Source organism: Ips typographus, linkage group LG5, assembly GCF_016097725.1.
Source record: "Ips typographus isolate SLU linkage group LG5, UJ_Ityp_2.0, whole genome shotgun sequence".
NCBI classification, from domain to species: Eukaryota; Metazoa; Arthropoda; class Insecta; order Coleoptera; family Curculionidae; genus Ips; species Ips typographus.
Window position 1 is genome coordinate 2,775,438 of NC_138426.1, and position 16,880 is coordinate 2,792,317.

At 36.7% G+C, this 16,880-nt stretch overlaps 1 protein-coding gene across 1 annotated transcript in view; it reads left to right on the forward strand.

Annotated features, from left to right (window-relative positions):
• LOC145729235 (uncharacterized) overlaps nucleotides 1-16,880 on the forward strand; it is a 37,386-nt gene that overhangs the window by 15,402 nt on the left and 5,104 nt on the right. Inside the window, exons 5-6 of the mRNA XM_081979915.1 lie at nucleotides 12,627-12,799; nucleotides 16,752-16,875. Coding sequence (XP_081836041.1) covers nucleotides 12,627-12,799; nucleotides 16,752-16,875 — 297 coding nt within the window. The remainder of the gene's footprint in view (nucleotides 1-12,626; nucleotides 12,800-16,751; nucleotides 16,876-16,880) is intronic.

Below are 16,880 nucleotides of genomic sequence, written 5' to 3' on the forward strand. Positions count from 1 at the left end.
GTAGGGTGAAAATAGAATGGTTATGATGACATCCGTCTGACGATGGCGCCACTCTTGAACAACAGCTATGGTCCATTTATTTTCCCGTGGCGGTTACGTCATCATTTGCCTTTCTTGTCTATTACATGCATTCCGAGCGCGATAGAATTTTGACGTCATCTAGTCACGTCGGCAATGAATCAGGACAACAAGGCTCGGAAAATCGGCCGCCATTGTTGACAAAAAGTAAACAAAGAGACATTTTTTATGTTTGATGTAAATTTTACAATATTTTAAGGAGTATTTTGATTTAACTTGTTTTTTACTGCTATACTACGTGTGAGACTAGATAATGTGTGTGTTTCGGTAGTCAGTTTTGAAAATTCCACCTTCTTAATACACTTTACAACTATCAAGGGGCCCAGTGAAACATTCTGAAGGAACTAGAGTTTGTGAAACAGAAAAGGATGCCTTTTCTAATAGAAAACACTGTCACAATGAAACAGCCCATATATTTACTTACTCCCAAGAAGAGTTTTTACAAGAACCAAGTTTATTCAAGCCAGTGGTTCTCAAAGAAACATGGATATAGAGTAAAGGTGTATTTAGCAGAAGCTGACAAGGTGATTTACCTAATACTATAAAAAGGACTCTGGTAGAGGTATTAATGATCTGCTAATACTAAATAGCTTATGTTTCAGGTACCTTTATTTGCCTAATCTGGAGTTTGCTTATCATGATTTGAAAGGGTCCAAATTTAAAAAGTCCCATTATCAATTGCTCTAAAAGACTCTAAACAAAAGGTGTTTAAATAGAAGGTGTTTTATAATGTATATGCAGAGTGTTAAAAAAACAAATTTCTAATAAGTTTCAGGTAATATTAGAAAGATACAAGTTACTTAATACATAAATTTGATCAAATGCCATTATTTTGCAGAATTAGCCCTTATAAATTTTGCCGTATCTTCTCTGACTATAAGGCTAGAAACAGATGGTGCTACTGTTAAATACTTTTACATCAGATAGTAGGTTAAATTACTATTTTAATTGTATTATTTACACATTATGAAATATACAAATAAAATCTTTAAATTGAACTGAAATTGAAAAAACATGTTAAATAAATCACACAACAAAACCAAATTGATATGTATTTAATGCTGAGTAAATTTACAAAAGGAAATAAATAAGCAATTTATGTCACAAAACCAAGAAGCAAGTTCTTAAAACACCAGCAATTCTGTTATAAGTTAAAACACTGCTTTAGGATTTAATAGTCCCCAGGATACACACATTGCCTTTCCTTTCTTGCAAATTTTATGGAATAATTCTTGAAACGTTGGTATTGGGCTGTTAATGACTCGTTTGAATGCACCTATCTGTGATGTTCTTTCCAGATAATTTAAATTCAATGTGGTTGTTGTTCCCAAGCCAAAGTTTCATTGGAACTTTCCGCCTTTGCTTACCACCAAATGTTGCAAGTTTTCCAGTTTGGTGAAGAAAAATCTTAAATTCTAGGAAGGTCTCGCAATAACAACACTAATTAATAAACTTAAACAACCCTAAATTAAGTTTTTATTTCTTCTGTTTGTAGTTTTTGAACTTTTTAAAATTCTTAACTCCAAATGTCTAGCCGACTGTCAGTTGGGACTATGCTCTATGTTGCCATATCTTCCACGAGCAAATGTGAACCTGGTGTATTGTTGGTTGCAGTAATAAACGGACCGATGAATTATACAGATTTCGAAAAAAAAAGCATTTATTGCATGCAAAACATGTGAGATTCTTAGAATGTTTTTTTTCAAAACAATATAGTTTTCTCATTTCCATTTATAATTGCTTAATGAAAGATACATATTGTGAGGTTTAAAGGAGGAATTTGTCAATACGGCAACGTCCAAACAGGTGATTAAAAAGATGGATAGCCTAGCTTGTAATAAACGACGTGCGTAAATTTCAATATGGCGGAGCACGTGATGACGTAACCGCCACGGGAAAAAAATGAACCATACTACTCACTTGACAGACTAGTTTTTCGACACTTTTAAAACAATTTTGTTTTATAACACTTAAATATACGGCATAAGGTAGTATACTGTCAATGTACTAAGAATTTTAAAGAAAAATTAACTTAACGTGTTTCACAAATTAAAGATATGTCTTAAGTTGGTTTCTAACTCGCTCGCATAATTTTATAGACTATGATGGACGTTTTATAACTAAGTTAATTTAGGGAGAGATCAGAGAATGACGGGCGGCGGTTTGTTATAATTTTGAAAGGTTACAAGTTGATAGCCGAAAATGTGCTCTACAACTTTTATCTAAAGCGTTTCTCCATTAAATGAACCGGTAAGAGAAGTATGAAGTTTATATTGTTGGTCCCTACCGACGAAAATACAAACATCTCCCGATAAAATTCAACAGTTAGTTTGAAAGCTTTTGCGTCAGAATTGATTTATTCCAATGGGAAGCTTTATCGGTAACACGTTTGATAAACGTATATCGTTCCTTTATTGAATGTTGTTTACCTATTCATCGCTAAAAAGGTACTATAAAGTGGAAACGGTTGTCAAGGTTTATAGATATAGCTTCTCGTTAGGGCAACAGTTAAAAAATGTCTATAATTCGATAAACATTATAATTGTGGCACATTTGATGAGGTATTGTGTTGTAAACTATTTGCTTGGTATGCGCTTTGTTTTCCAAAATCTTGGTTGAAAATCATTTTTATCGTATATTAAGTTACTTTTGCACCCAGTATAAGTCAACCACCAGTGTTTAAAGTCCTTCTCAAAGAGTTCCTTAAAAGCGCTGCATTGAGATACATCAAATTCCAAGTTCGTGCATATCTGCAGGCGGATGAGACAGATTAGGTCATATGAGGTTAGGCGGTTGCAGTATGATTTTTATGACAATACTACAATTCTATAGTTAGCTTTAGAGATAATTCTTTAAATTTCATCTTTGGCGTATGCAAACTTTTGTCAATTTTTATCTTAAGGCATGTTGTCTCGTTGCTCTTTGAGTAATGAGACACACTTGGTAGCAACCGATGATAGTCTTCAAACAAAAGTCCTAAATTATCTTATCGAATTATTGAAACAAGTCTTATGGATAAAAGAATTCAGATTGAACCACGTGACTAAAGTCTTGTTTAAAGAGATGTTTCTAGAAATAAAAACAAAGTGAGTATTCAAACTAAAAGAAATAAAATGCAAGAAAGAAATAAAATGCAACAATGAAAACAAGTAACTACCTCTACAACAAAATTTTAGAAACATCGGAACCTACCGAATGACACAAAAGTATAACTATCCTTATATTCAAGAAAGGACAGAAGACGCACCCAGACAACTACAGAGGCATAACGCTGCTGAACACAAGCATGGAACTCTTTACCGGCATTTTGAAGAAAAGACTTGAAACACAAATAACAAACAGGGAAGAACAACAACAACTAAAAGAAAAATCAATCGAATTTAATACACCAGCATATGTCTGCTTCATCGATTTGACCAAGACATTTAATAGGATTCACCTCTCCCACATCATAAATATACTGAGAGCGAAAGAAACGCCAGACACCATCGTAAGAGCAGTTCGCAGTCTCAATATGAACAATATGACTAAAAGCAGGAGACACTTATACGGAAGAGATACCGACACCAGGAGACATCAGACAAGGTGACAGCCTTAGCCCATTTCTGTTCAATCTCTTAATAGACAGAATTATAGAGGAAGTATCATCACTAAATATGGGATACCGAATGGGACAAAATAAAAGAATCAGCATGGTATGCTATGCCGATGATGCAGCTATTTTCGCTGAAACGCAGGACGATCTACAGAGACTACACAAATTCTGCCAGGTCAGCCCAGTGATGAACATGATCATATCTAAAGAAAAAACGAAAAGCATAACTTTTGCTAAAGATCCCGTAAGATGTAAGCTGTTAGTTGAGGACAAAATCATCGAGCCAATCTCACAATTCAAATATCCGGGTATGGATCTGTCGACTTATCACGACCCAGTGAAGGACCTAAGAAGCCAGATCAACAAAGCGACTGCCATGTCGGGCTGCTTAAGGCGGATAATATGGGCGAACGAATACATGCGAAAGGATAGCAAGGTCAGGATCTATAAGACTTGTATCAGGCCAATCATGACATACGGAATAGAAACCAACAAAACGAAAAGAATGCTTCGAGTAGCCGAAATGAAAACGCTCAGGACTATAATGGGAAAAACAAGAATAGACCGAATTAGGAACACTGACATTAGGAAACAATGTGGGGTGCAAGACATCCTAAGATGGGGGAGACAAATAAAAAGATATTGGTACGCTCACGTGAGAAGAATGGAAGAGGGAAGACTGCCACGAATCGGACTTGAAGGGAAACCAATAGGGAAAAGAGCACCTGGAAGACCACCTAAGAGATGGAAGGACAGCTGGCAGTACACCTCCCAGGAACTGGTCCAGAGGAATCTGCAAAACTAACAGACCGCGAGATCTTAATTATGAATTAGAAAAAAACAAGTAAGATTTCGAAAATTTGCACCATGTAGCACAGGCCAGTGATAGGCCTAGAAAGACTTAGTGAAGATTAGAAAGAAATTCCTAAACATCTACTTTGTAAGTGTGATGGTCTCAAACCACAGAGACCAACCTGTTTGGTAAATGCATTATCAATGATAGGAAGATCCTTCTCTAAATCCAACTCAACTCAAAGTTGGAGAAGAAGCTGTGATGGGACTAACCTCAGTCCAGATCCTAGAAACCGGTGGTTCAATAGATTTTAAGGCCGCACCCCAAAACCTACAATCTATCTTTGGAGAAGAGCTTTGTCTGTCAATTTCTCTTCTGTTTCTACGACTAAGGAAGGCTTAACTTACCAGTGGGAACTATCCCACTCTGGTGTGTGTGTTAACTCTCCTTAAGGGAGTAGTTGAAAGGAGAAGGATCGGGAAATTAAGTTAACTCGAGTATGGTTACAATCAAGGTAAACTCATATTGGTCATCAATCCAGTATAATAATTATTATTGTTATGATTACATTATCAGAGCAGCTTGTTGCCTTTTGACATTATCGCTCAACCCTGATTATTGTTCACAGTTGGCACAAGATTCCTGTGAAGGTTCTTAGAAGTTTAAAAGTGATCGACTGATCCGCTTTGCGTTGTTCGGGCAACTGCAGTCTCGTGCGGGAAAGTACCATTTTCCGCACTTGTTAGGTAAATAACTATTTCCACTCCTTCTCATCCAATATCAAATTCTAGTAATTTAATATTACATCCCCTTCACTTTAATCTCCCATTGCTTTTCATGTACCTTAACATTCTAGATTTACCCCTTATTTCCTCACCACATTGCAAACAATATCCAAGTATTTTGATAGGGCAAGTTATTGTATATCCAGTCATCTTCTCGTTCTTTCTAATTAAGACTTAAATTTCCTCTATTTACCTTCTTCAAGATTTTGCATGCGTCTTTGTATTGCTCCTGCATACTTTTTGCTTATTTCCTCGAATATTTCCAATCAAAATTTATCAAATATTCCAGAAACCTTGTTTAGTTCGTCCCTCCACCTTTCCAATTGGCCTTCCTCTAATTCATCCTTTACCCTGAATGTGAATGAATAATCTAAATAGTTGGTAGTGCTTGGATCACTGTTCGTGAGTGACATCAATCATGATCTTCCTTGTGACAACGGACAGATTTTTCTTTGTGCAGAATTTTCAAATTTCTGGAAAAAATTCAAGAAACCACTAACGTTTTGTGTTTGTTACTGGTTGCTGTTTCAGTATTCCACTAGTTTTTGAATGGAGTTTTAAGTAACTTGGCTGATGCTACGGTATCTTTCTGCTTGAGATGTTCCCTGCCTGAGATGCTGATGACTAACTGTAAGCGTTGACTTCCACAGAAACAATAGAATTGCTAAAAGTTGTATGCGATCCGTTTGAATTATCACTCGAATTTCAAAGTTATTCTGGTTATTTCAATAATAGAAATTTAAATTGTCATCAAAAAATTGGGTTCCCAAATAGTCACTTTTTCTGTATTTCATTGAAATATTTCTGCAATCTTGGAAAAGATCTTGAAAACAAGTAACTTCTTTTGACTCTGCAGCGTCTACAGACTTTTGTACTTGAGTTTTGTATTGTTTTCTAAGAATTGTTTCTCAAACGTCTCTAAGTCCTTTCACATTCAGTTGATCATCTTTATTGACATCTTATGATTCATCAGGATTCTCTGCTTCTTCTGAAAGATCTTCTGCTTCTTCTGAGAAATATTTCAAAATGCATGAAATTTTGGGAGGTTTTTCAACAAGTGACTTTAAGTTATTCTTCTTCTCTTCCAGAGGATGATCAAAACCAGTAATACTAGAAACATTTTATTTTCCTACTAGTTTACAAAGTTTCCTATACACACAAATTTCTCCACTTCATACTAGATTTAAAATTTAACTACATAAATCTAAATAATATTCGAGTTCAAAATTGTTCACAGCATCGGAAAACAAATATATACTTACACCCAAAATGTAATATTCATTTCCCTTATAGTCAAATATCATCAAAACCATATTGCGGCTAACCAAACCGTTTAAATAATATGAAATTTCTGCCTCGATGTACATGATGATGTCTCTTTCCATGTCCGGGTCCTTTGTATACTGAGCGTATCTGAAACCAGATGACCGTTGGAACAATTATCGCGAAACAATAGGTGGAGTGTTGAAATGGATCCCATTTCGTTCAAATAACGTGTTCAGAACAAGAGTTTATCGATTCTAAAACTGGATTTTCCTATACGGTGCTGACGAGGCTCATTCATTAATCTGATTTTTCGGCATTGTAGGTGTAAGGTTAGTGTAGTGTGAAGGTAATTTTGATAAATTGCCAGTTGGTCGTAAAAACGCGAACATTTTAAAGCGTAATTCTGTCAAAAAGTTGCCTTTTCAATTTATGAACACGTTCTGCCTGTAAATGTAAGTAGAACTCAATTTGGAACGAAAAACACTACGAATCAAATAGTAAACTACATAGAATTACTTATGCATTTCTCCCTAGAATTCACTCTCTTCCAATGCCTGTCATAAATTCTAATCTAAATGTAAATGCTGCTTCTTAAGCGAAAGCGCGAAATTCATCATAATATAAATGGCTCCATCGTCCCCGAAACCCCCATTACAAATGACCTAGAAGAAATAATTGAATTCCGGGATATTTTCCTGACAGGGAAACACAAGCATCTTTTAGAACTTGGATTTATAACATTATTAAGTTTGAAGTGATAACTCGAGAAACGTTTTTCGTATAATTAAGGTGTAAGAAGCACGTCTGCAGAATCATTTTTATACCTTTATACAGAGTGTGAACTCATTCATGATCAGTCAAAATTTTGATGGGTTTCCAGGATTGTACACCGTGAACGAATGCAATTTCTCTCTGACCTTTCGTCCTGTGTTTTCTCCACGATGTCCTCATTACTGTGAATAATTTTATTTTCTTCCTTAATGATTTTTCGGTCTGTCCCATTCAGCAACTTTATTTGTGTTCTACTATCCTTATGATGTCTTATACAGAGATACATTACATATAACATTAACGAGAGAGAACAATTGCAAACCAAAGATCTAGACAAAGATGAAGTAAAATTTACAGACAGTGACATGTCTTAGTCAACCGGGCAAAGCAAAATCCAAATGGTTGATGTCAATGGACTTTCAAAACACTGGTTGCTCATCTCTGCCATCGCTGGTCGTCTATCAGAAGGCGCTTTCTTGAGGCCTCCACACTCTTCTGCAGGGAACTGTCTTCCTTGGAGTGGGGACGGATCCTTGCCTTCGTCAACGAGACGGGTCGTCTGGGTGGCGTAGATCAGCTATGAGGAAGTACTCACCAACCAGTTGTTGTAGTACACCTCTAATAGTAGTATCCGATACATCAACAGTCATGCTTAGTTGAGCTTGTGATACTGGGAAAACTAGTTCGGAAGAGCTCTTTAACTTTCGAAAATGCGTCTGCTGCGGTTGGCGGTAGGCTGAGGTCACGTTGGTTTCTCCTTTGGAGAGACAGAAGCTTAGTTAGAGGCATTAGCACAGTCGCGGCATCTGATAACCAACGCCTATGAAGTTAACCATACCCATAAAGCAGCCTAGCTGCCGGTAGCTCGTGGGTTGTGGAAAACCTCGTATGACACTGACTTTAGTGGGTAAAGGCAGGATACCGGTGAGATTGTTAGCTACTTGGTTAGCAACTTGGACTCATCCTGATTAATTTGAAGTCCGTTTGACTCTAGGATGCTAAGTGTCGCTCATAGTCGACTTTTGTTGCTGAAGCTACCAAAATATCATCAATGTAGACGCAGCTAAGGGGCATCAACGGAACAGCAGCAACGCATCGCAAACTAAATGGTATCTGGAGGAATTCATACAATGGACGGGAATCTGGTAAAATGCACGTGTTTCATGTTCACCGTTTTAACTGCCTGTTTTTGTGTCAACAAGCTTGACGAATTCCAGCAAATGCAGCATTGAAATAATTTTGAAATTTTAATGTACTTTGAACTGATGTTTTAAAACAAATATTTGATGTAGTTTGAGATATGACAACGTTCTTCAACCGCCCTGAATGACCAACCAATGAAACGAAAAAGAGCTATTCTTTGACACAACCATGCTCTAATCAATTTATGGAGAGGCGTGGGACAGGGAGATAAAATGTTTCCTAAAATACTCACAATAGGTCTGGAGGATATCTGTAGGACATTAGAATGAGAGGCCAAAGATGCTAAGATCAATGGTGAACAATTAAACAACCTTCGCTTTGCAGACGATGTATGGATGGTTTAAAGACCATGTTACAGGAGTTAAACAGGACCATAGAGTACTTAAGGATTGTGCAAAAAAAGGGGGAGGAAAATGATAGAAACCCGACTGCAAAACCGAAAGACAAAGGTGATAGACGTCGCAGAAAGGATGGCAAGACTAAAATGGAAATAGGTTAGCCTATTAATGAGGAAAGGTAGATGGACCAGGAAAACAACTGAGTAGATACCACACTCAGTAGTACAACTGATGAGTCAGATCACCGACAGAAGCAAATGGTTATGAATTGAACGGAGAGAAGCTGAAGATGATGAATGATTCATATCAGATATCAACATTGAAGCGTTTCAAGTTTCATTTGCGAGCACAAAAACCCTCTTGAATAGTCAAGAACATTCAAGCTAAATCCAGTGTAAAGTTAACTGCAAAAGAAATTCGGATAGAGTAGGTATTCTGACGTGATATGTATGAGGACCACCCGTGTAACACTGAAATGTAAAGTTAGGTTAGGTTAGTACATCTTTTTCAGAATTACAAATCAGAGTTTGGATACCATTGCGCAGATGACACTTCTGTATTAACTATCTGTACTATCTGCATATCAGATTTGGTATATACTGCACTAATTCTGATATATCTGGCTTGTAAAATTTCCATAATCATCAACAGTTGATCACGCGACTACTTTTACAGGAAGTCGAATAAGACTTACTGTCAAAAGACGTCACAACCGTTTTGACACTTGTTACTTACAAAATCTATCTCCAACTTTGTCTAGAAACATTGATGATAGAAATCTCTCTTATTCTCATGGGATTTCCATGTAGAATAGTAGGTTTGTAGTAAAGCTTTCCATACCTGTATAGATCAGTTGATATATCATTATCTTCCTTTCATCTAGCATCAGAATAATAATTATAGACCTCCCTACTCTCTTATCAAACTAATAAACGGTAATTTTGAAGCACGTTGTTTCTTAGATAGGAACAAGGAAACTTGCAACAATACTTCCGGTGCTTATTATTAAAATGTATGGACATCTCATTGTAATGCATTTTCTTGTACCGACCGTCTAAAATAAGTCTTTGTAACGTAAAATTTGCCTAACTTAATAATGCGCTTATTGAATTACTGTCTGTGGCATTTGTTCGTTGGGCTACAGTTCAAGTCTCTTGAATATCTACATTATTCAATAAGTCCCAGTTGTCGGTAAATTGTGCTCGATAAGTAAGAGTATAATAATAGGATTCCTGATAAAATCATTATTACGAAAGGGGGTTCTGTTAATAAGTAGAGTCCGGATTTCTAGGAATTTTGCTTTTTGCAAAAACAGGTCATTTGACAGATTTTTTTAATGCTTTTCTTTCCTCTTTTCTTTTTCTTTGTGCTTAAGCTTAATTTAGTTTCTTGTGTTTATTTCTTAGGTTAGGGGTTAATTCTTAGGTAAGGTTCTATAGGTTAATTTACAATTGTAATAGCTATATTGAGATATTGAAGGCTTCTCAGAAATCAAAATATACCAATTATGTGCTGCACAATGGGTAAGTAGCAATTTACTCATTTAAATTGACCAAATAATTTCCAAATGCTCCTGAAGTAGTCTAAAAATGTTTTAAAACACTATACTTACGAAACCCGAAAATGCTTCTCAAGCAGTTGAAAGCCTTCCAAAACAGTCTAGAAGCCTAGAAGTCTTCCAAATGATCTTCAACTAGTCTAGAATCTCTCAAAAAATGTCAAGGCAGTCTAAAAGCTTCCATATGCTTCTAAAGCAGTCTGAAAGTTTCCATACGTTTCTAGAACCCTCTATAAGTTTTCAAATGATTTAAAAGCAGTTCAGAACCTTCAGTGCTCCTAAAGTAGTCTAACAAGATTTTGAAACACTACAGAAACTCCAAAATGCTTCTAATGCTTCAATCTAGAAGCTTTAAATGCGCTTCGACTAGTCTAGAAGCTTCCAAAAGATATCAAAACAGTCTAGAAGCTTCCAAAGGCTTTTAGAACAGTCTAAAAGATTCCAAATGCCTTTCAACTAGTTTAGAAGCTCCCTAAATATATCAAAACAATTTAGAAGCTTCCAAAAAATTCTAGAACCGTCTAAGAGTTTCTAAATGCCTGCATTCCAGAACCTTCAATATGCTGTTTAAATTGTCCAAAAACCTTCCAAATACGGTTCAAGTAGTTTAAAAAGCTTTTAATGCAATACTGGAACCCCAAAATTCTTCTCAAGCAGACGAAAGCTTTCCAAAACAACTTAAAAGTTTCCAAAAGCTTTTAGAGCAGTCTAAAAGATTCCAAATGCCTTTCAACTAGTTTAGAAGCTCCCTAAATATATCAAAACAATTTAGAAGCTTCCAAAAAATTCTAGAACCGTCTAAGAGTTTCTAAATGCCTGCATTCCAGAACCTTCAATATGCTGTTTAAATTGTCCAAAAACCTTCCAAATACGGTTCAAGTAGTTTAAAAAGCTTTTAATGCAATACTGGAACCCCAAAATTCTTCTCAAGCAGACGAAAGCTTTCCAAAACAACTTAAAAGTTTCCAAAAGCTTTTAGAGCAGTCTAAAAGATTCCAAATGCCCTTCAACTTGTTTAGAAGCTCCCAAAAGATATCAAAACAGTCTAGAAACTTCCAAAAGCTTTTAGAACAGTCTAAAAGATTCCAGATGCTCTTAAATTAGTCTAGAAGCTCTCAAAAGATATAAAATCAGTCTAGAAGTTTCCAAAAGCTTTTAGAACAGTCTAAATGATTCCAAATGCTCTTCAATTAGCCTAGAAGCTCCCTAAAGATATCAAAACAGTCTAGAAGCTTCCAAAAGTATCTAGAACCGTCTACAAGGTTTCAAATGTCTTAAAAGCAGTCCAGAACCTTCAGTGCTTCTAAATTAGTCTAACAAGATTTTGAAACACTACAGAAACTCCAAAATGCTTCTAATGCTTCAATCTAGAATCTTCAAATGCGCTTCAACTAGTCTAGAAGCTTCCAAAAGATATCAAAACAGTCTAGAAGCTTCCAAAGGCTTTTAGAACAGTCTAAAAGATTCCAAATGCTCTTCAATTAGCCTAGAAGCTCCCTAAAGATATAAAAACAGTCTAGAAGCTTCCAAAAAATTTGAGAACCGTTTAAGAGTTTGTAAAGCATTCCAGAACCTACAATATGTTGTTTAAACTGTCCAAAAACCTTCCAAATACGCTTCAAGTAGTTTAAAAAGGTTTTAAAAAAAGCTTTTAGAACACCCTAAAGGCTTCCAGTTCTCAAAAAATTTCAAGGCAGTCTAAAAGCTTCTGTATGCTTGTAAAGCAGTCTAAAAACTTCCATAAGTTTCTATAACCCTCTATAAGTTTTCAAATGCTTTAAAAGCAGTCCAAAACCTTCAATGATTTTTAAACTCTCTAGAAATATGAGAAAACGGGTCAGATGGTCCCACGGTCTTTGTAACAGTATACTGGGTGTTCTATTTAAACAAATATACCATATTTTTGTTTCACCCTGTAAACTGTGGATGACGAAACTTATTCAGTTGAAACCATACAGCTTTATTTATAAGTAATTTTTTCTCAGTTCAAATTCCCCTAAACTTGTTCTCACAAACTTAATTTTGCCATTCTCGTTAAATAAACTTTAATTATAATTTCCTCTTTTAGGACACTATAGAGTAAGTAGTACTCGGAGGTGTAAAATTCTATAGTGAGATGAAATAAAAACCCTCAAAAAGGGTTAAATAAATTTTTAATTCGGCTACTGCTAATCAGCATCAATTACTGAAACTTTTCCATTAGAAACTTGTTTAATAAAACGGCTTCTCTTTGTTTAAGGTTTCTGTGGGAACGTTATTCAGCTTACGGTCACGTTCTAAAGAGCGGAATTACTTGTCACTGCAACTGGCTGGATCTGATCTAAAAGTTATTCACGCCACTGAAACTGGAACGGATGTTGTTCGAATACCTGGAGAGCTTGATAATTATCAGTGGCACCAAATATCTTTGAGGTAAGTGAGGACTTATAGAATGATTCTTTCAGTTAGTACAAGTTACATGAATATTTCTTACATTTTCTATTATACGAAAATATTTTTGCCAATGATACACTTAACTAACACTTCTCGGCACAGAGCTGTAGTTCTCTTTTGCTTTTCATTACTCTCAAGAAAAAAAATAATATGAAAATAACTCAAGACCTAAAATATCAAATCCGGGGAGTAGAAATCTTGACTAGTAGGGAACTTTAAACACACATAGTGGCAACTCATCATCATCCCCGGCACTAGTGCTACAGGTATGCATTTTCCGAGTTGGATGAAGGTCTAGGTTTTCCCTCACATACACCAGGCACGCAAACAAATAAAGACAAAGCACAGTCAAAACCAATGAAGGCACTTTTGCAGTCCTCTCTATAACTCAAACCAGATACTACCATCACAGCCCTCCTCTGCAGTCCGAAAACCCTGTGCCTCCCCTCCGAATCTCCCCATGCAAGGATTGCATAGCTAATGTATGTATGAAAAACTGCGAATTAAGATGTTCGTATTACACCACAGAGACACATTGAGGAGATGCCAGAGAAGATGCTCTTGGTAAGTTTCCTTGCAAGGGCATCAACATGCTCGCACCACTGTAGTTTAAGATCCAAGGTCCATACCCAGAAATGTCACTGCCGGGACATTTGGTGTGTCCTGTAGTTCTTTACGGAAGAAAAATACCTAATTTAATAATAGCCTATTAGAGCAGAACCAGTCCTCTGCCCTCCCCAGTGCCCAGCAGAAAGAGAAACAGTGGTGTCATCGGCAAAGAGGGTGTATTTAACCGTTTGGTCATTATAAGGAAGGTCATTGATATATATTGAAAACAATATTGACCCTTGGAGGACACCTATGTTAATCTCACTCACCGCCGAAGACACCACTGCCACCCTCACCACTTGATGCATGCGTTCCAGGTATGAGCTAATCAAGTTCATACTCGTGGTGTGAAAATTGTAATATCTAAGTTTGAGAAGGAGGATACCATGATCGACACAGTCAAAGGCCTTGCTCAAATCCAAAAATAATGACCTTACATCTCTCTCCAACTTTTGAAAGCACAGACAGAAGAGATATTGGTCTGTAGTTTTCAGGTTGACCCAGATTTCTCTTCTTTAAGATTGGAACCACACTCGCTGCCCTAAGGACATCCGGAAACACGCTTCTTTCCAAACATAGATTCATTAATTTGGTCAGAGGAACAAGTATTTCATTTTTGACTGATCTCAAAAGGCGCGCATTAAGACCATATATGTCTTGACTGTGTCTGTTGCTCAGCTGTGTAAAAAGGCAGAATTAGGCTTAATATGTAAAGGGCATTGCAAACTATATGATCAGTTATATTAGAAAAATGTAATTAAAATGATTAGGACTGGGCAAGGATTCCTCCTGGCGGATATCCTGGATTCCATGATGGTGCCTACCTATTGCCACATTGCTTTATTGGGATTTGTAGCAGTGAGAATTAAGTGGTCATTTGCCCTGATTTTGACCTCATTTTTAGATTGCCTATACTTTTTTTGGTGGAATTTATACAGATTTTCTATATCTGGAATGTTGTATTGTGATTTGAGCTCACATAAAACACTGAGATGATCCCGCATTGCCCTAAGATCATTTTCAAACCACGTAATGTTACAGGATTGGTCAGATCTCACATTATAAGATTTTTTTGGGAAAGAATCCAAATACGCATTTTCCAAGATTGTTAAAAATAATTTGAATTTATCATTAACATCAGTACGATTTATTATACCTATAATAATCAACTTCTTCTTTAGGTGCGGTCTTCGTTTCGAAGTTTGGATATATTTTTGATACTGCAGATCTAAACAGTTGGCAGTTGTTTCATTTGTACCACTTTCTCTAGTACTTCCACCATGAATTTCTTCTTCTTCCTATGGATCGTTGGACCATTATTTTTCTCTGGATAATAAGATGCGACCACTGATATTTATTTCCCCTAATCTTCCAGAGATTGCAGTTTGCGTTTCTTAATCGTGTCAATTTTTTTCTTTCTGCATCCTCCGTAAAACCTCCACATTTTCGACTCTTTCTCTCCACGATATTCTTAGTATTCTACGGTATATCTACTTTTCAAAACCTTCTATCCTCTTAGTTTCGTTATTTTCATTGATAACAGTTTCCAGGTAATTAATTTTCTCACACGTTCAATTTTTTGATGATTTAGATACCACCATTATTTCCGTTTTGCTGATGTTAAGTGATGATCCGTATTCTTCACTGTATTCTACTATTCTGTTAATTATTACCTGAAGAACCTTATATTTTTATTAGGTTGCCATTTACTTTAATACCTGCATCTTGCTCTGACACACTCAGCCAACTACAGGGGCATAACGCTGCTGAACTCAAGCATGAATCTCTTTACCGGAATTTGGAAGGAAAGACTTGAAACACAAATAACAAACAGGGAAGAACAACAAGGCTTCAGACGAAACAGATCCACGATCGACGCCATATTCATTACCAAACAACTAAAAGGAAAATCAATCGAATTTAATACACCAGCATATGCCTGCTTCATCGGTTTGACCAAGGCATTTGATAGGGTTTGCCTCTCCGACATCATAAATATACTGATAGCGAAAGAAACGCCAGACACCATCATAAGAGCAGTCCGCAGTCTCATGACTAAAGTAAAGGCAGGAGACACTTACGGAAGAGATACCGACACCAGGAGGCATCAGACAAGGTGACAGCCTTAGCCCATTTCTGTTCAATCTGTTAATGGACAAAATTATAGAGGAAGTATCATCACTAAATGGGAATGAGACAGAATAAAAGAATCAGCATAGTATGCTACGCCGATGATGCAGCTATTTTCGCGGAAACGGAGGACGATCTACAGAGAAAACTACACAAATTCTGCCAGGTCAGCCAAGCGATGAACATAACCATATCTATAGAAAAAACGAAAAGCATAACCTTTGCTAAAGATCCCGCAAGAGGTAAGCTGGTAGTTCAGGACAAAATCATCGAGCAAGTCTCATAATTCAAATATCTGGGTATGGATATGTCGAGTTATCACGACCCAGTGAAGGACCTAAGAAGCCAGATCAACAAAGCCACTGCCATGTCGGGCTGCTTAAGGAAGATAATATGGGCGGACGAATACATGCGAAAGGATAGCAAGGTCAGGATCTATAAGGCTTATATCAGGCCAATCATGTCATACGGAATAGAAACCAACAAAACGGAAAGAATGCTTCGAGTAGCCGAAATTAAAACGCTCAGGACTATAATGGGAAAAACTAGAATAGACCGAATTAGGAACACTGACATTAAGAAACAATGTGGGGTGCAAGACATCGTAAGATGGGGGAGACAAAGAAAACTATATTGGTACGCTCACGTGAGAAGAATGGAAGAGGGAAGATTGCCACGCATCGCACTTGAAGGGAAACCAATAGGAAAAAGAGCACCCGGAAGACCACCTAACGGATGGAAGGACAGCTGGCAGTCCACCTCCCAGGAACTGATCCAGAGGAACCTGCAAAACTAACAGATCGCGGAAACTTAAATATGAATAAGAAGAAGAAGATCTTGCTCTGAAAGTGCTCTGTTTATGATGTCCTCCGAGGGATGAATAAGATTGGTGAGAGTATACATCACTGTCTAACGTATTTCCTAATCTTGATTTCCTCCGTTGTCTCTTGCTCTATTCGAATATTCCCTTTTTAATTATAGTAAATCTACCAGCAGTCTCATTACCTTGTGGAGAAAGGTAGACCCTTTCGAAACATTTGGAATACCGTCTATAGTGGGGTGAGGGGGGGATATAGGTACCTACATTCCATATTCTGAGCACTTCACTTTTTCATAACATGCATATTATTGTAGCCAATAAAAATAAGTACATACACTACTCACTTTGTTAACTGATACTATTTATTTTCAGTATTCGCGATGGAACTTTTTTGGACGTTTACGTAGATTGTGAATGGTCAAGAACGGAAGTTTTATTGGCTCATTCTTTGGATGTGCCAACCGACTGTGATATTATTGTAGGCTATTTGTTTACGGTAAG